The sequence below is a fragment of the Ascaphus truei genome, chromosome 7, assembly GCF_040206685.1.
Source record: "Ascaphus truei isolate aAscTru1 chromosome 7, aAscTru1.hap1, whole genome shotgun sequence".
NCBI lineage: Eukaryota > Metazoa > Chordata > Amphibia > Anura > Ascaphidae > Ascaphus > Ascaphus truei.
The window spans coordinates 66,929,238-66,950,096 of NC_134489.1; the positions used below are offsets into that span (position 1 = coordinate 66,929,238).

Below are 20,859 nucleotides of genomic sequence, written 5' to 3' on the forward strand. Positions count from 1 at the left end.
GGTTGGGGGCGGGACTAGAGGCGGGACTAGGTGGCGAGTAGATTTTTTGGTTCGGCGAGTAGATTTTTGGGTGATTTGTCAAGCACTGCACATACATATATATATATACACATACATATATATACACATACATATACATATATATATACACACATATATATATACACATACATATACACTATATATATATACACATATATATATATACACACATACTATATATATATATATATATATATACATATATACATATATATATATATATATATATATATATATATATATATATATATATATATATATACATATATATATATATATATATATATATATATATATATATATATATATATACATATATATATATATATATATATATATATATACATATACACACACATACATACATATATATACACATACAAACATACATATATATCTATATCTGTAACTAGATATAGTAAACACTTCGATAGTGCAGGTATTGGTGCCCATATAATGTCCTAGGAAGACAAGAGTACACGGCCTGATGTCCAAAATAATAGCTAAATGGGCCCCTATGCCAATTATAAAACAGGAACACGTTGGTAAAGGATCCTTAACGGCTACAGGAGATGATTAAATCATTGCATAATCCCATTTACATTCTGCAAACAGGATGTGGTTAGACCATACAGTATATCACAACTTTACATAGAACCCCCCCCCCCCCCCCAAAAAAAATGCCAATACTTAAGCACTTTCTACGTTTTCTCATGCATTCAAAAAAGTGAGTGTGTGTGGCAGGGTAGTGGGGAGGCAGGGGGGACACGACATGCATTTCAAAATGTATCTCTGGTTTTTATCAACCTAAAAAGATACTGTACGAGATCCAGAGTGAAGGGTTTTCAGGAACAGCGATAAACATGCATTTCAACACTATAAAAACATTCTGATTTCTATGTTTTGAAAAATTAATACAAAGTAAAAAAATGTGAGTGACAAGTATCTAATAAATAATGTTTTCCCTTTAGTATGACCAAGCAAGAAGTTACATTACCTTTGCCTAATTTTTCTAAAGCCAGCCGCGATATTGATGGAACGTGGGGAGCTTCTTCTTCTGTGCTTTGAACCTAAAAGTAAGAGAAGGCAGTTAATATATATTCATTTATAGTAGGATGTTATTTGGAAAGCTAAATCCACTGTAGGTTTTTTTTTGTTTTTTTTTTTAATGCCAAAATGTCGTTTCTAAAATGCACTCCGGCAAGTTTGTCTTCCAAAAGTTTGCCTTTCCGTTTCCAAAAACATTTTCTTTACAAAATTATAAAGGGACTCTCGACAAACATTCAACAGAACAAACTGTTAACCAAAGTACATTTTACATCAACGAGCTATTACAAAAGTATCACAGGAAATGTTGTTTTAAACAGACATTTTAAACAAAGAAAACCCCCATGTAAAATGTTGTTACTGAAATGTGAGTCATCCATCAATTTCCTGGACTTCAAAATGAGGTGCAGTGGTGCTGCATCAGTCCTGGAGAAGTGAAGATTCACCATACCCCTTTTCATAGACCAACAGGAGTTTTATGCATGAATTTAATAGTGTACAAAAAACTCCAACCCTGAAGCAAAACCATGGAAGTGTCTGCAAAACGATGGGGTGTAAATATAAATGCCACAGGTTTTGCAAGCTCTGTACACACTACTTAACCTATGAAGAAATGTTTTTGTTAGAGTGTTTTGCAGCTTACAGTATGACTAACCTAAAACACACATGAAAAATCCAAAAGTCAAAAGCAGAAGTCACGTTCTAGTAGCAGATTGCGTGACTACCTTCTTAAAGATAAGTGGTTTGCTGAACAAACCAACCAAATATTGTAACGTATTAATGTAATTAGGCGATTCAAATATTTTCTCTAAGGATTATCACATTTTAGTTTCTTTTCTAAGGGAAAACTGAAAACATGTTTTTCATCGCCTTCCTACCACGGGGGGGGGGGGGGGGGGAATACTATCTGTGATATAGGAAAGATTTTTGTCCCACTTGCAATGCTATACAGAACCAGACACATTTTTCATCCATTGTGCAAACAGTAACTGATGCTGGGGAAATCCCCAAAAAAACAAATAGGTGTGCCTCAGTGACTCAGTAAAGGAGACCCCTCCATACAGTTTATGAGGGGAGGGAAATGTTGTACATTTTAGAACCTGTGATCACCTCAGGCAGCGAGTGAAGCTTGCAATTTGTGCAAATAACTAGATGAGGGCCAATATCTATTAATCCCTCTATTGTGTTAATGATTATGCCTTCCACGGCAAAGGTTATAGTTATGAAGTTTGACTCAGTCTTTCCATGTCGTTTAGATTTGATTTGATAGAAGCAGAGCTTTAGATCAGCAGGGTACAGCATGTAACCACAAGGTAGCAGTGTTCACCTGAATATAACATAAAATGCGCATCACCACAGCAGACTTTTCTCTGGAGAACGGTAGGCATAAGCTATAGGGGCCCATGATAAAGTGTACAAGTAGTAAGAGGTGACACACTGAGCTCATTTGCATGTCATTACCCAGAATCCCTGGCTGCTGTAGAAGCTCTGCATGTGGAGCGATAATGGTGAAAAGCAGGATTGCAGACCCAAGACATGTGAATGTGCTCACCAGTGTACAGCAAATTTAAAAATATATCACTTAAGAGTGGAGGGGTTGTCACTTTTTTTTTTTTACCCACCATTACTTTAGTATGTGGTTGAAACTGCTTCCAGCTGCACAAGCCAGTATAACCATCCTCACACTGATGAGACCCAAAAGATTGAAACAGCTGTCTGAGAGTAGGTTTTACGGGCTATGCACTTATTTAACCCAGGCTGTGCTGAAAAGTTTGTGTAATACGGCAGGCATACATTTATAGGGGTCCATGTTAAAATTAACAAGTAGCAACAGTTGAGCTGATGTGCTCATTTGCATGTCATTACCCAGAATTCCTGGCTGCAATGGAAGATTGTAAACCAAGAGATAATGGTGAAAGACAGGGCTGCAGACATGTGAGCCATGCAAATGCAACCACAAGTAGTATTTTTATTCGCTCTACAAAGAACAGCATTTTATTATTTCCACAATAGTTATTACACCACTTAGAAAATAAACCAGGGCGACTTCCTAGTGTTTCATGTTCAAATTTTAAAAAGCGCAATTTTTTTCCCCCATTTCCTATTTAAAGAAAAAAAAGAATGATGTAAAACCATGTATGATGTAAAGCAAGTTATCCTCTGTTGGAATATATGCCTTCTATCTATAGATGCCCAGGTCATACTTGAAAACGAGAGGTAACTCTAGGTATTACTTCCTGGTAAAACATTATATAAATTAATTCTAGTACAGGCCCTGTGGGAATTGTTTTCTATCCCTGGTTACTCTGTGCACGAACAAGAAAATCATAATAACATTAAGGCACATAATATCACAAAGCACAGCAGCACTGGACAAACAGTGAGGTGAACAAACAAGCGCATGGATACTTCGATATATTTAAATGTAGACTCCAAAAAGATATGGAAACATTTATTGGAAAAGATCAACATTTGTCCCCAATGGGACCATTCACGACTGCATTATACTGCCACTTAAAATTTTGCGGAGTAGAAATTCATCCTTTACTACAGATAAAGATAGCAGTTACAGTTCATAGCAAAAGTGAAAAATAAACAGACTACCATTTTTCTTAAATCAAGGCATGTCTAATCGCTTTGGAAATTTGCCACCGCTGGGGAAGAGTCGGGGTTCTCTACCAAACTGAGGCAACAAACTGAGAAACTGTGCTACAATGATTCTAACAAGATCATGCAAGTTGTAAAATATAAAATGCAATAATCCTGTATCATGCAAGTTGACATTGGTCCTACACCGGATAATGTTGCAGGTGGTGTTCCACCCCGGAGCTGAATTGCATTCATTTCAGCTCCAGGGACCCTCTAGCTCCAGAGATCCATACCAGAGGAATGTAGGGTCAACCATTTATGCCAATTTAAAATCCAGTCATATGGGCCAACAGGAATGATCTTGCAGCTTCGTATTGGCCTACGTAACATGAGATTTAAAACAAAAAAAAATAAAAAATTTCCTGGAAGGGACTGTACCGGTGCTACTATAACATTGTAGGCATCTTGGAAGACAGGGGGTCCCTGGAGCAGAAATTAACATGGTTCAGTTCCAAGGACCCTGCTCACTCTGCAAAATCACAACCTCATTTTAAATCGCCATGTTTAGAGGTTTTAGTTTTACTGGCATCAGCTGTTGTGTGAATGGCAGCAGCCATTTTAACCTCCCACTGGAGGCAAATCCCACACATTCTGGGCAGCTCTAGAATGCAACAGGATTTAACACGTGTGGGATTACTAATAAAAACAGCAAAAGGACTTTGTAAAGATTATATTGCTTGTCGAGTGGATTGAAACATTAAAAATAAGACATCAGCAAAGCTTTTCCCATGCTAGTATCGTCAACTGACAGTTTTTGGTTAGCACGAGAATATTTTTTTAGTTCCAATTGTACTATATGTACACAGGCTTTTAAAAAAAAAATAAAAAAAATTATACGACATTTAGGATTCAGGAAAAAGTAAAAATAAAAAACCGCAACAAAAAAGGAAATGTATGCTTATCTTGTTCAACCCACATGGCATTGAGTGACTGGACCCATTACAAACTGACATTTAAAGTTTAAGGGGGGTGGGGGGGGAAATACAGAAATAAGGGAGAAGTCTTCCTTTGTTTAAAAAGTCTGCCATCAACCTAAACTTCTGTTTCCTGTCACGATTATGGATTTTGGCTGTAAAAATAGTGTAGGCAATTAATAATGGGTAGAAACTAAACTAAAATTGTGTGTAAATTCAACCAAATGTGTCTAATATAAACAGGCCCTCAAATGAGAAGACTATAGTTCACTTACAGCAAGGAGGGATTAATAAATTGACAATATATTGGCTTCTATGCAAGCCAAAAAGGGGAAACTACTGCAATTTTAACTGAGTGTTACCTACTTCTTGCTGCCACTTAAAATAAAAGTGATTATAAAACAATAGTTTTGGGTTTATTCAACAGTGACCACTTTAGTATCATTTTATTATGAATTTGGGTGGAGTAGAACACTGCGAAAATTGTGCCATATGGATTAACACAATTTAAAAAATAAAGCCATTGAGAAAATCAATAGAATTGCTTTTGTGCAGTACAGATGCAAATCCCCACAAGGACGTTGCACCATACCTTCAATACGCAACACAAAAAAGGCATGTTTTTTTCCTTTATGGCATCAATACCAAAGAAAACGTATACTGCAGTGATTGTCTATACGAAAAACCAAGTCATTTTTCTATTATGTTAACCTACACAACTTCCTTGTACACAAAATAAATCAAGGAAGCAGACAGGTCATACATTTCTTATACATCTCATAGGCAGAGACATAGACAGACTGTGGATCAGTTCTAATGTTGGTATCAAAGAGCTGAAACCGGGATTAGAAACGGGTTCACCCATTTTAAAGATGATGCATTTTATTGCTTGAGGGTCTGTACGTACAAAATTAGTAACACCTACATTAGCACAATGCAAAAAAAGGTATAAATCCAGGGATGGCTCTGGCTTTTCCTGTACCCTTGGTTCCTGCCTCCATGGGAGTGACACGTTTAAGCTGAAGGAAAAGCTCATGGTATTGTAGCTGTGCCACACTGAACTTTCCAATGGTGGCAAGGCCAAGCCTAGATTGTGTAATGAATAAACCTTTCCTGGATGGAAAAGGTTAAAAAGAAATGGTGCACAAGGCACGCTTTCAAGAAATGACATGTTTATGTACCATGTAGAAATACCCTATCTTTCGTTGGGAAGGCAGCCAAACAAATCCTTTATTACTGCTGCTCAGCTATTATCCCCTAAAGGTATATTGAGCTCATAACCTGCATTGGACTGAAATCCAAGGAAAACCTTGACTATAAAAGGATTTGCCCAAGACGAATGGTATTAAAATTAAAAAATTAAAAAATTAAATAAACCTCAAAACTGATATTTGAACAAGAGCACAATTCTAACTTTATGGCTAGAACTTAAATATGGTATCAATACACAACATGAACATTTCTGAGGTTTCCTCTAATGTAGCACTACACTTATAGTAAGGTTACATTAAAGAGGCATGTTTATTTTTTGCGATGTAGTACACATGTAACATCTATATTTTTTTCTGTGCTTCCACCCTTTTTAAAAAAAAAATTTTTAAACTTGAATTCCTTAATAATGGGCTGCAAATCTAAAATGCACATGGCTCTTTCCCCCACTACCCACACAAAGTTAGGGACATTACTAGCTTGAAAGAACCCCATGAGAAGATAAAGACTTCTGAGAAGATCTTTTATGGTCTTCATGGAAAACCGCTTTGTTGGTTGGATGGAGTGGAGAAAACATTTAAAATCAAAAGCAGCTGTGGGGGGTGGATAATTAGGTTGGTAATCTGCTATACAGGGATCACGCACACCTTCAAAATAGGTCATATTGGGGGAGCTGCACCTTTAAATGGGGCAATCCCTTCTAGGACCAAAGTGAAGTTATGGTAGCCACATGTTTAAGGGGTACATCTGGGTGATTGGTGTCCTTTTTACACAATTCTGACACCCATTAGTATTTTCATTTCAATAAATCTTTACATCAGTTTTGAAACAGTGAGCCGAGACTTGGGAGGGGTTTGATTTCCTCAGGCTGCTCTCGTCTGATGTCGAAGTGTGTTTAGCAAGGACGTGTGCAACCAGAGACGCATCTCCTGCTACACTTAGCCCACCTTGTCCTCAGAGCCAATGGAGAAGAATAAACATTTTATTAACAAACATTTTCAGAGGCCTGTAATCAATGTAACAAACATCTGAAAACATGAAAGCAGCCAAAAGTTTGCTATTAGCTTGGTTAGAATTTCTTTTGAAAGCCAACTGTGATTCTTTAAAGAATGTGGTTTTCTGGATAGCTACGAGGGATTGCATCTTTAAATATGAACAACAAAGTCCCTAGTAAAACTCTTTACTTTGGAGAAAAACGCACCTAAAACTTGTATAAGACTACAGAACAAAAAAGGGATGCAAACAAGTTTTGTGTCGGTGATCAGGACACTTCCATGTCCCAGAGAATCGGCTGCAGACAGACGGGGGGGGGGGGAGCGAGGGGGGGAAAGAGAATTCACGCTGGTGTCAAACCAGTCTCTTTTACCATAAAAGGTGGTTTGTAAGCATGTGTGGTCACACAGGAAGAAGTTGCAGCCATTTAAAAATGTAAAAAAAAAAAAAAAAACAAGAATGCTGCATATTTAACCATGAGTGCCACAGCCCCAACAGCAAATCACAATCATGTGACCGCCCCTCCGAGCGATCGCGGGATCATTAGTTTTGGAAGCAGGAGAGGAGCCTTCTTCCATTTCCCTGGGTGTCTATTGGAGTACAAAAATGGCACGCCACATCATCATGTAGCCCCTGCTGTGCCAGACACGTGACAGTGGCTACGACCTTGGGCACACTAAGGGTTAACTGAGATACAAGCATGCATTTCCCCACTTAAAAGAGCCAAGATGTTAGATGGAGTGGTTTTATCTGCCTGCGGAAACCAGGTAGACTTGGTGGCCATTTTGATATCCCAGGAGGAAAGAACAGCAGCACATCAAGTACTCAGAAACGAAAAGCCTCCCCCAAGCAGAGAATGCCAGTGGTCAACTATTTTAATCTTTTTTTCAAATTCGAATAAGGACGCGGATAGCCGCTTTAAAATGAATACAAAAAATAAAACGCTATTAGGCTCGTTAACCCTTTGAGTACCGTTGCAGCAGAGTATGGCAGCTTTTAATCTTGAAAGGTTAGAGGATCAGTCCTCTTCCATTAGTCTTCACTGCAGATCACGTCTTGCGCTCCATAAGAGCCAGACCCAAGTGCCAATAACACCGATTATTTGGTTACACTAAGCCCTGCAAAGTGGCATTTTGTTAGTTAGTCACAAAAAAAAAAAATAAGGTTTTTTTGGGGGGGGGGGGGGGGTCCGATGCGCTGCCAACCGTGGGACAGTTGTCCCAGGATGCCCCCCCCCGCCCCACCTCTAGCAGCCACGGAACCCCTGAGGGGTGTCAGCAGAACCCCTGTTAAAAATCACTGCACTAAAGACTTGAGTGTTCATTGATCAGAAACAAACATTTGAGCAGATGCAATGCATCTTTGGTTTACAACCTAGAAACACGAAAGCAACATATTTTTAAATACGTCAGCTTGCTTATCACTCTTAGGAAGGGTGGGGGAACGGTTAAGTAAAGATAAGAGTAGACGCACAGCAGGAAAACAATGCATAAGAACATAGTAAGGGGGGAAAGTGGGTGGCAGGAGAATGATAAGCAATTCATACCCACAAGGTTGTCATTTCCACCCACACACTAGTTTAATTGTTTTTTTTTTGTTCGACAAACCAGTTTAAAATGAATGACTCATTCAGATCTCCGTGATAATCCTGCATAGTTTATGGCAAAATGATTAATTCTCACAGTACTGCTGTGAATGCCTAGAGGTTTTCGAAACTCCCGTAGCTAATCATCTTGTGTTTGATCAGTAGACTGTTAAATTGAAGCTTTTACAGCATTAAAACGCAAGGTATACATTCACTTATTTAAAAAGGGTGATCATGTTTCACTATTGGGTCATCAGCTACATGGTGTTTTAGACTAAGGCCTGGGACATAGTGCCTAACAGTGCTGAGGCGCGCTGAGGCTCAGGGAAAGCAGTGCTTTCCCTGGCCTTACACAGCGCGCCATCAGGGGGCGGGCCAGTGACGTTACGGAGCTGGTTCGCCCTCATTGGGCGAACCGCTCACGTGACCGGCCCTGCGCTCCGGCAAGCGGGGAAATTTCAAAATGCTTCCCCAAGCGTGCTGACGCGTGCGCGAGCCCCTGCTAAAGCCGCTCTCATTGCGGCTGCAGGGGCTCAGTGCCGAGCAGCAGCACGGCTCAGCACAGGTCAGCGCTTACATGTCTCAGGCCTAAGGATTTGCAACACACTAGATACCATAAATCGGAAATAGCCAACTGTAGGTGAAAGCAGAACTTGCGCTGATCCCCATTTTTTATTTATTTACTTGAAAGAGATCTGTTTTTTCCCTTTCCAAAGCCGAGATCTAGAAGTCATGGAAATATTCAGTGTCCGGGAGATTAAAATGAAGCTCTCCCCATAACCCATTGCAGTCTCAAGGTCACCATGGTAACCTCAGAAGAGGTATGATTAAAATCAATGTTTCTTGTAATGGGCCATGCCTCGGGAAGGCGGGGGGGGTGCATTGCTGCTTTAAGGTATGAATCATTTAAAGTGATTATTGTAATATAAGATATATACAGCTGAACCCCGTTATAACACGGTGCTCTGGGTCCACATAATGAGGCCCCACATAATGAGGCCACGTTATAACTGGGATCGCGTTAACCGGGATCGCGAAATGGCCACTGCGCGATGACAACAGGAATCTGCAGCTCTCTCCCTGCTTCAGCAGGCTGCGTCCACGTGCGCGGCGCATATCTCCAAGGTTTTTTTTTTAATATAACAGTCAATGCTTTATTGCTAACGGACACACGGACACACACCTTCCCCTACACTAATAATTTTAGCATACCATGCATGAATCGAACCCATGACCTTTCATACAGTGGTAGCGATTCTATACCTGCTACAGTACTGCCTTTTAATACTGTGCAGTAGAAGTTAGATTTGATAATAGAGCCAATGACATAACACCAATCCTATGGTGTAGCAGGTAGGGTATCGCTACCTGTGTATGAAGGGTCATGAGTTCCATTACTGCATTGTATGGTAAAATTATTATTTTATTTAAAATTATAATGTATAATTTATAAATTATTTTATTATCTATTATATTAAATAGTAATTTATTATATTAAATTATAAATTATACCATACTATGAAGGAATCGAACCCATGACCCTTCATACACTGGTAGCGATTCTCTACCTGCATCACACCATATGATTGGTGTGATATCATTGACTAATATCTAAATCGGGAGCCACGCTCAGACCGTGTTATAAACGGATCGCGCTATCACGGGGTTGAGGGGAGTGTGTATATATATATATTTTTTTTAAATGTTATTTTTTTATAGAGCCTGCAGTTACATTTGTCATTGGGATTTTTTTACATCACCGTCAAACCAAATCCGCAATTTAATAAATATTGAGGTATGCGATTGTTGTGGATTATGTTTTTACAATGAAACATCTTGAGCCCTTTAAGTGGAACGGTAGCATTAAGTATAAGTACAGTTGTAAGGGATGGTGAAATGACAAGTGTTTAAGGCTTTAAGATTTAAATATGCTGAATAGCCTACAGTCCAACCAGGATATCAGAGAATATGTAGTGTATTCAGTTTATCACCAATACAGAAAAACGGCTTTAAAAAAGGGCAAGAATATAGAAAATAGTACTAATTATTTGGTACAATTAACATATTGTGGCTTTAATATTGTAGATCTTATTTACATTGCAGGAGTACAACTACAGCCAACTACTTTTTATATATAAAAACATTTCTATTGCAGATATAGGAATGCAATACGTCTATCAAATAACTCCCTTCAATCGCAAGTTTAGATTGAATAAATTCACAGTTGTTAAAGTTGAATAAAAACACTAAAATAGAACAGTTGTATTATGGATATACAAAAAGGGTCCCTCAATACATCAATCATGCTTAGAAACTGGATTTTGTACGGTTAAAGAAAACATTTAACTCCCAAGGTTTGTTTTATAGATCATGAGTCATTTAATACACCATCACCTATAAAGACATTTGCAGAAAAATTCATATTTAAAAAAAAAAATCTATACCAATATTCTTCAGAAACTGGAAACTGCTAGGAGGTTTTCACATCGTAGTATATAAAATATGTGATTGCATTGAAAAGGTTTAAAACACATATATAAAGCCTTAACTTACTAGGTTACAGTACTGTACTTAGGCAAAACGGAGTCTTTGCTAATTTAAGATATTAAAGCCTAAGAAGTGGTCTTTTGGGTGAACTACTTGCATTCAATGCCCGCACTGCTCATTTATTGATAATCACCCTCATGATCATTTACAAATGTCCCTTAGAGGAAGTCTATACCACAGGAAGGTCAATTGGAGTCAGAATTTTGCTCTTCTGAACTCCAGGACACACACACACTTTAATATGGGAAGATGTAAATTTGATGGCCGATTAGAGCTGCTTGGCCAACCAGTTCAGCGTATTTTCCTACTTGCTGTAAAGCCCCAGATGTAATGTGATCCTTATGGTCGTTTTACGTCTATTCCAAGCTTCTTTTAATTCCCTTACTAGAGTCCCTCTACTTTCTCTGTTGGGAGGCTATTCCATGAATCCCCCCCCCCCCCACCCTTTGTGAATTATTTGCTCACATTTAACGAGCCTGCCATCCTCCAGCTTCAGAGCATGGCCTCTTGCTCTAGCATTGCTTTCTGATAGTTTAGCTACTGTATATTCCCAAATGTGCTTTAACTACGTCCAACTCGTCCAGATCTCACAAAACTAACGTTAATCAAATAACAGGATCCAAGAATCACAGGGGAAAATGTGAATTCTACAGAAATGCTGTTCGACAAGGGTATGTAAAAATAACGTATGATCTACAACCTTATGTATATCTTTCTGAGCAACGGAAAGAAAGAAAACAACTGTGGAGAAAATAAATTAGCAAGATAGGGAGGGTGTCTGCAAGATAAGACACTGATTACCAATGTTAAAACAGACGACTGGCAATTCATTAGGCCAGGTCCCCGCTGGCTACTGCAGCGCCCGCTGTGGCGGACGCTGCAGGGACAAGAGCCGCCCCACAATGGGGCCCAGGCCCACTGCGAGGGGGGTGGGGGAGGGGGGGGTCGCTGTGCGGCGAGTTTTTGAGGCACACATGAAAATTGAGATGGGAACTAGTGACGGAGCCCAGCGATTCAGCCAATGAGGGTGAACCTACTGGATAACGTCATGGCCGCGCCCCCGTCACTCCCCCTGCAGACCGGGGAATTCGGCTGCACGCACCGCCTGGTGCAGCGCAGGCAGCGGGACCGCAGTCTCATGCATTGGAGAGGAAGGATTTCCCAAAACATACAATTGTGTTTTAGTCTCTGATAAACACTTACAATTCAAACCATCTAATATGCAATCTCCCCTCAAAAGCGCTTTCTCAGTTGGTTTAAAAAAAAAAAAAAAAAACCCTGCTGTAAAATGAGCATCAAAGAAGAACCATGAAATAAAATTGTAAAGATTAGTATATTTCTTGTCAACTAGAAGGTTAATGGGTTAGTCAGCACAAAACCAATACTGAATTTATGGGATAATCCATCCTAGGACCAAAGTGAGTGACATGTTTAAGGGGTTATATCTTGGCGATTTATATACTTGAAATAAATGTTAGATTAGGGTAAAAAAAAAAATAATAAAAAAAAAAAACATGGCGAGCTACCGCTTTTTGTGTGGTCACTGTGAGGTGTGTTCAGCAAGTGCTTGCACACGCAGAGCCTGCTATCTCCACCTACCCCCATCCAAGTGTACAAAAAACAAGCACTCCCCCATTTTAGTCTGGTCTGTAACTGTTACATACGCCCATAATATATATTATCTTTAAGTATGCATGCAAGGTGTTGTATATAATGTACACCCTGCTCACTTATGTAACTGTATTTGTAACCATGTATTATTTGTCATCTTAACTCTATGCCCAGGACATACTTGAAAACAGGAGTATTCCTAAATGTATTACTTCCTGGTAAAATATTTTTATTTATAAAATTCAGAGGCCCTAAAGAATTCAATGTGCAATTAATTTCCAAAAAGATACAAGCAGCCAAACCTTTGGTATTAGTTAGCAGTGTTAGATTTGGTTAGTGAAGATAATTAGACTTAAATTATATACTAAAGGTTGTCTTATGGCCGGCCATATTGGGATGCCCCATTCAAGTATAGCTTTCTAAAGCATCTGGGAAGTCGCTTTAGGGCTTGACCCCGCTGCCTACTACAGCGTCCGCACGGACGAGAGCCCTCCCCTCAATGGCACCGGGCCCGCTGCGAGGGGGGGCCGCAGCGCTGAGGCGAGAGCTGCTCCTGCTCTCAATGGAATTGAGAGCAGGACTCGCGTCGAGCGATACGGCACGCCCCCCGGCGGTTCAGCCAATGAGGGTGAACCTGCCGGGTGACGTCATGGCTGCGCCCCCGTCACTCCCCCGCCATGCCCCCCGGTCTCTCTTCCTGCAGACCAGGTAATCGGTTGCACGCGCCGCCAATTTCGCGGGCGCGCATTGCGGCTGAGTTACCGGGGCCTTAGCCTTACTTTGCTGCCTAGAAATATAACGTATTTGTGTAATGCACCTACAGAAGGTTTAATCCACGCCACTAATGCTTCTGAAACACTAGTGGGAGGGGGTCAGCAGAGGAAGAGCGGGACCCAACAGATGCACTTAATATTGCGGTTCCCTTGCTTTGCATGCAAAGAATGTCATAAGACGGTCAGCCGTACAAGGACTACTACACAGCTTCTGAACACATCATTCAACAAAGCAACAACTTGGAATAGTTGTTTCAATCTTGACCGAATGGCACAGCTTTTGATTTAGTAAACTAAAATATGTTTTAAACATTTAAATACTCACCAGCAAAAATGAAGCAGAGTCCTAGTTGCTTTGTTTTGCTACAATGTTTACACTTGGCAATTGTTTGAGGAGGTTTCAAGTAAATATTAGAGCTTCAACTTCCTTAGATTACATGTTCTGAAGTTGTGCAGATGAACGCAAATCAAGCAAATAGAACACCAGACAGACAATCTGTATCTCATTACCACACCACAGGCACATGTATAAACTGTCAATGTTCTAGAAATCCAAGGGAATACAACAAATTTGCCAAAAATGCAGGACCTTGTTAAACTTCCCGTATCCAATGTGCTCCCCACTAGTTGGGACATTCATGATTTCCATTTCAAGGGGAGACTTGGAACATAATCTTTAAAGTGCTTAATGGTGCAGCCCCTCTAAGGACAAGTGTGTGTTAATGGCTGCAACCTGTTTAAGGGCTAAAATCTAGACAAATGGGTTTTTTTTTTTTTTTTTTAATGCCAAAATTTGACATTGAAGTGCATTTGTTTTTTTAATATAAATTTGTTAAGGTAGAATGTAAACACTGAGCAGAGACATAAGGAAGATGACTCTTGAAGAAGCTGTGTCAAGCGAAACGCGTAGAGTAGGCTCTCTGGATACCCTCTCCGCCGATATCGGACTGCCGTGCACTGGAAGGAACAAGACGCACAACTGGGAGGACAACAGTGTGGGGGACACTATCAACCGGTGGAGTGGAACATCACCATCCTCAAACCCAAGAAGTTAAGTTTGAAGATCCAGAGCCACATTTATTGTGGGATATGCCGTTTTTTTTCTAAGAAAATGGGAGTCCCTATTCTGTTGAATTCCTAGAATTAGAGACCCATTTAAAGCATATTACGCTATGTAGTATTTATTTGCTTCATTTTGCATATGGTGATACTTGCGCTCCCCAAAGCTTCCGACGCATCCGCACAGAAGAAACTTGGACCAGTCTTCATAGTGTTGAGCTGCGATTTTTTTCACTTTGCAATTATTTGCACATGCACTATATATTTTATATTATATTTATTAGTGCACTTTTAAAACACTTTTTAGTTATTTGATTTTTTTTAGATATCACGATAATATACTCTGTATAGGAGCGTCTTAGCACCATTTTTTGTCACAGTCACATAAGGAAGTAGCCAGAGGAAATCAAACCCTTCCTATGTCTCTGAGGTCACCGTATGCTCATCAAGATTTTGCACTAAGTCCCCGCACTCCCTCCCCCACATTTATCTTTGATTCTCAGTTAATAAAAGTTTCCTCCACCCCGTCCTTATCAGACACTTCCCCATTTAGAGGCCCAAAGATACACATGTAACCAGGCTCAATTAAAATATGTGGCAGCTTTTGTTTAGAAAAGGAAGACCATATGATTGTTAAATGTACTTAATGTTGTATATAGGTCAACTACAAAAGTCAAAAAACGACACCAATGTTACAGCCGACATGACATCATTTAGTACATTACTATGTATTTTATCTATATTCTTTCGTCATAAAGATGGGTAATTTAGTTTAATACTTTGGCCAAAATATATTTTAAGCCTACAACCATGTCACGGTAGGTCCTACACTACCAATATTATACTGTTTTATGCATTTCTTCCACTGCATAGGGAGAAGAGGAAACAAATGCTGCAGCCAACAGCATGGGGTGCGTGATGCACATGTTGTGCCTTAAGGGTTAAAATTTTAAAAGCACTAAATGTGCTATTTATGAGCCACTGTGCAGTTAAAACCGGTTAAGAACAAGAGTTGCCCTATTTTTTTTTTAAATGCATATATGATACATCTATACGGTACATCTATATGGTACATATAGTGCACACAACCTATATATACTTCCCATGACTGTAGCAGCAGATATATCTCAACCCCGCCTCTGGCAGGGGGGGAGGGAGGGGAAGAAATCTCTTAAGTTATTCATTCCCATGTTCCAGGACCCACTGATTAAGTGGAATGGGTAACCTTAAACTAAGAAGGATGGGACACAAGACCTCCCCAAATTGTAACAAATTTACATTTAGTAATGTACATATATGTATATATTTGTGGTCATTTGGAGCGCTACAGTGTTTGTGACCAGATGTATGTATACAAGAGACAAAAAGGCCCCAATGCTACATCCAACTTCCGGACAAATAATTTAGTACAGCGATTAACAAACTGGGGGGCGTGGATTTCTAGGGGAAGGGGTTTCAGCTCTTCCCCACGGCATTTAAATTAAATGCCGGGGAGGCGCGAGGCCTCTGTAACTCACTTACCTGTTCTCTGCCGGGACAACGTGGGGTAATGTGACGTCATGCGTCGCCATGGCAACGCGTGTCAAATGACGTGACACACTACGTCATTTGACGCCGAGTCTTTGCAGAGGGGGGAGTGAATGCTGCGGCTCCCGGGCAAGGGAGTGCAGCTCAAGAAGCTTGCGCACCCCTGATTTAGTATATTACCATGTATTTTATCTATATTCTTTTTTCACAAATAGCTGTCAGTTAGTTCAAAACTTTGGCCAAAATATACATAAGACAGTATGATATTGTTAGTGTAGGGCCTACTGAAATGGGTTTACCGTAACGTGGTTTTAAGTTAAAAATATTTTTGCTAAATTACCCATATTTATGAAGAATGAATATAGATAAAATACCTAGTAATGTACTAAATGATTTGTCAAGTTGCATGTCGAGTTGGGGCTCTCGTCTTCTGTTGCCTACATTTGGTCTCTTTGGATTTTCAGCTTGCTAAGACTGTCTAAAATATAGGTCAACTATCATGATTTCTCACTCTATAAAGGTGAGTAATAGCAGTGACATCTTCATAGCTTACATTTAGGCTAATTAAACTTGACTCTTCAACGGTAAACAAGGTTTGGGGTGGGTTTTTTTTTTAACACCATTTTTACCCAATGTCTTTTGATGGCAAGACTTGCTTAGTCCTCAAAACTAGGGGGCAAATTCTTGTCTTTGCTTCAGCTATTGCAGGGGTGCGTGGCGGTTACAGAGGCCCTGCGCTCTTCCACAAGGCATTTAAAATAAAATGTCAGGGAATGGCGACAAATGACGCAGCGGGATCATTTGCCGTTGGAGACATGGTAAGGGGGGGGGGGGCAGATTGCGCATCCCTGGTCTATTGTTTACATACTAACTTCTGAAGCCATAATTCGAGAAACATATAAACAAAGTGCCTTATATGCGTAAAAAAAAAAAAAAAATACAACCAGCCAGCCATCATTTCATAATGGTGTACATTAAAATAAGCCAAGCTTGGAAGATTTAACAGATGTTCCAAGTTTAAAGAAACTTCCCATTTTCACAGGTTTAGGAAACTTGAAAATGTACAGTAATTTAGCGCAATTGAAACTTAAAATAAATAATATTGTGTTACTGATCACACTATGTATCTCCATGTGCTGCAGCTATTCAGAGGCAAACTGGTTGACTTTACCCAAGTCATCTTTACTGCAATATTTACAATTCTAGTATAGTGGTTAGAGGTGACGCTAACCATGTATTACTTTGGTATGCTAATGGTGTTTTGGATTCTTTTGCGGAAATCTAGACTTTCCTCTCAGTCCAAGCAAATGTGCGTCATAAGCTCAAAATACAAATCTGAGTTAAGATCGAGGTAAAAAAATAAATTCCAAACACTAATGATTTGGGGTGGAACATTTTAGTTTCTAGTCTACATTCATTTTAGTACTTTAATTTTACAAGCTATGGCATAAAAGCCATTCTTTGTGCTAAGAACAGTAGCTTTCCAAGGTCTATTCAATATGGAAAAAAACTTGTTGACATTGGGGCAGATTGACATGTGCCTCTACTGGTACATCATCCAGGAAGCAAGATAATGAAATAAGTACATTACATGAATGAGGAAATTAGTCACGTTGAAATGTACTCGTGGAACAGTATGACTATATGATACAGAGCAGTCTATCTAATCAGTGTTTAGAGCACATTACATTTTCAAAGTACTTTGAAAAAACATGGGAACTTTATTTTGCTTGCAATTCATTTTTTAGACACCACCTGATTCCGTGCAACAAATCTAGCATTTTCTAAGCAATATAGCAAAAATACGAAGTAGGACAAGGTGAGGTTCTTCCACATCTCCATAGGCCAGTGTACTGATATAGTTCAGAAGGAGTTTCCTTCAGTCTAAAACTTGTTTCCGGAGAAACTAACGGAAGGAAAATGTAGGCCTCGAGAGAATAATTATTTTGTAAATATGGGCCTTTATCTCAAAGCTTTGCTACACTACTTTACAGTGCCATAATACACCTTAAAGCCCAAGGTTTCTTCCAGGCCCACAACGAATTCATGGAGACCCTACACTATTTTTCAGGTTTTTTTTTAATTTTTATGTTTTGACATGACCATCATCAGTTAAACTAGCAATTGTGTATAAAGAACAGGTGAAAAAAATTGTAATTGTTAAAGCCCATCCTGCACAGGTTTCCTTTTGAAGAAGAAATTAAATAGTAGGCGTTTTCTAAAATCTACAGCATAACTTTGACTGGACCACAGCTACTGAAGTTGCTGTGGCTTTTTTAAGTCGTTATGCATGAACCACATTAACAGCCTTTATCTTGAATGATACATTATGCACCATTTTCATTCAAGTCTAACTGAGAATCACAATGAGAACCAAGTCCAAACATTGCCAAGCTATTAACAAAAATAATATTTTTCTACACCAATATGTTGCCACTCAATTCACATCCTGGATATTGGCACTGGTGCACGTTAATCCACGAAAGCAGAGAAGTAGACGAAAGTCAAAGAAGGGAACGGCACTCCCGCGGTCTTTTAAATGGTGTTTATTATACTAGGAAAAATATTGACTTTTTGGTCCAAAAGTAGGCCTCAAAATGGGAATGGCCTACTTTTGGACCGAAACGCCAATCTTTTTCTTATAATAAATAGGGACTATTCTTATACTAAGATCGCTGGAGTGCCATTCCTGTCTGCGTCTTCGGTTGAAGACATTTGTGTCATAACCATAACCTTTTGCAATATTATTATTAGGAACTGTACACAGGGGCTAATCCCCATATGGGCTTAACTTCCGGGTTGTTTAAGATTATATAAAACTACAGTCAATCAAACCACCATAACAAGAACGTTAGAACATTGGCATTGTAAATAATATACACCATGTGCAAATGAAATTAATGTGGGTTAAGGTAGGAAAAATGCAAGGCTATTCTAATTTATTTTAAAAAAATTAAAAAAAAAAAAAAAAAAAAAACACATTGACAATTAACGATTTCCCTCACAGATGGTGCAATACCACATTGGAAACATGGCAGTGCATGGGTTAAAGTTAAACTGCGACTGTTATACCAGTGAAAGTTCTAAAACCTTAAATGGGCAATAAATTAAACCTGTGCGACTATTGGCATATATAGAACAGGTGCAAATACTTTTTTTTTTTTTTTTTTTTTTTTAACTAGCAATTCCTGTTTTCTGAAAAAGTTTAATTAAAAAAATTGATGTCAGCAGAAAAATCAGGAACGGACAGCCTTCATTCTTTGAATGGCTGAGCACCAAGCTCTGCGGTGACCACAAGGAAGTCAGAGGGGGGGGGGGGAGGAAGCAGACAAATTTCCCAGCAAAAAAATTGCCTAAAAGTTCAGTGCTGGCGTCCAAATTGTACCCCCGCTGTTCCCTCTCCCTCCAGGGTCCCCCTCTCGCGCACCTCGCTCCACAGCACTGTAAAGTCACTGACCAGCAACAGCGCAACCTGTGTTGCTTTAAGCACGATAGGATGCGCTGGTGGCGGTCGCGAATGAGACGGCCAGCCAGTTCAGTGAGCTCTGTGCCGAGTGCAGCGCGGGATTGCAGCACAGTATGTGCACTTCAAAATGTGTTGCTGAGTGTTTCTTCCCAGTGGAGAAAGATTTGCTTTACATTACCAGGGAATCATATGCTTAGGTAAAAGAAGACTCACTTAAATGGTTAACTAAGGCCTGACTGTAGAAAGGTCTTTTTAAAAAATAAAGTAAAACATCAACCGGTCAGGTATTCTAATTTGTATGCCGTTCCTCTCTACACTTTTTTGCTACCTTACATGGTACCATCCTAATTTATGAGTGGTGTTGGCATATGGCAAAGTGTACTGCGTCAAATGGAATTAACTTCAAAATGAGCTATTAAAACATCCAGAGATAATCCATCCTCTAAAATGAACACAGTACATGCAGTTAACAGTATTTCAAAATGCAGGCAAATACACACTTATGTTCAATGTATACATATGCAAAACATATGGACAATATTTATAGTGTACTTCATGTAGAACAAATTCAATCATCAAAACATTGTAGAGTATATACCTAGGTAAAACATACATTCTAACCAAAATTTAACAATCACACCAAGAAACACATGGAAAAAAAGAAAGTTACATTTTAAGCTGGAAGTTAATGATTGTTTCTTGTGCAATGCAAATGAGAGAACCACACAAGTATAATGATTCCAATGAATCTTCTGAATCAGGTCATACTATATGTATTAAAAAGCTACGTTATATACATACAGGGGAAAGGACAAAAATTGAAAAACCAGCCAAACTGCATAACTACTGCATTTGTTATTCTGAGGTTAAATTCAAAGGTCACAACAGTTATGTGTTTGCTTTATGGATTTGTTAAGCCTCATTTGCAACACAGGACCATATTTACTGATTGCAGCTCATTCAAATTATTTTCCGGGACTGGAAGGCATCTTCTGAAACAGCCCAATATCCATATTTACTAAGCTGTCATAAGACACCTTACAGCCTATTGACGTCAAGTTCTGCATCTGGCTGACAGGCCTCAGCCTTCACCCCAATCCCTTACCCCAACCGGTCAGCACCGGAACTTGAGCCAAACTTCCACCAATGCGTGACTGACGGTCCCCAAAAAGGTTCAAAAATATGTTTCTTATACTGGCTCATGAAGGGGGGGCGGGAGTTGTGCGCTGCTCTAACTCTACAAACACTGTGCACAGGTAGGGCCAGAATTGCTGTTCTGATCTCCTTCCCACCCTCCGGGTTAAACATTACCAGCCGAGCTGCTGCTTAAACCTTTTCCAGTCCTCTCTATAAGTGGTGTGTATAGTTTAGGAATCATCTTGGTGGGTGAAAGTTGAATGATCTCTGATCAGCCACTCCATGGGGTTCCTAGAGATC

General features: G+C 39.4%; 1 protein-coding gene across 4 annotated transcripts in view; it reads right to left on the reverse strand.

Moving 5' to 3' along the window:
- Positions 1 to 20,859, reverse strand: part of ITPRID2 (ITPR interacting domain containing 2) — an 89,432-nt gene that overhangs the window by 41,582 nt on the left and 26,991 nt on the right. For all 4 annotated transcript variants that reach the window (XM_075608904.1, XM_075608905.1, XM_075608903.1 and 1 more), the window contains one exon: positions 1,040 to 1,112. In XM_075608904.1, the coding sequence (XP_075465019.1) occupies positions 1,040 to 1,112 (73 nt within the window). The remainder of the gene's footprint in view (positions 1 to 1,039; positions 1,113 to 20,859) is intronic.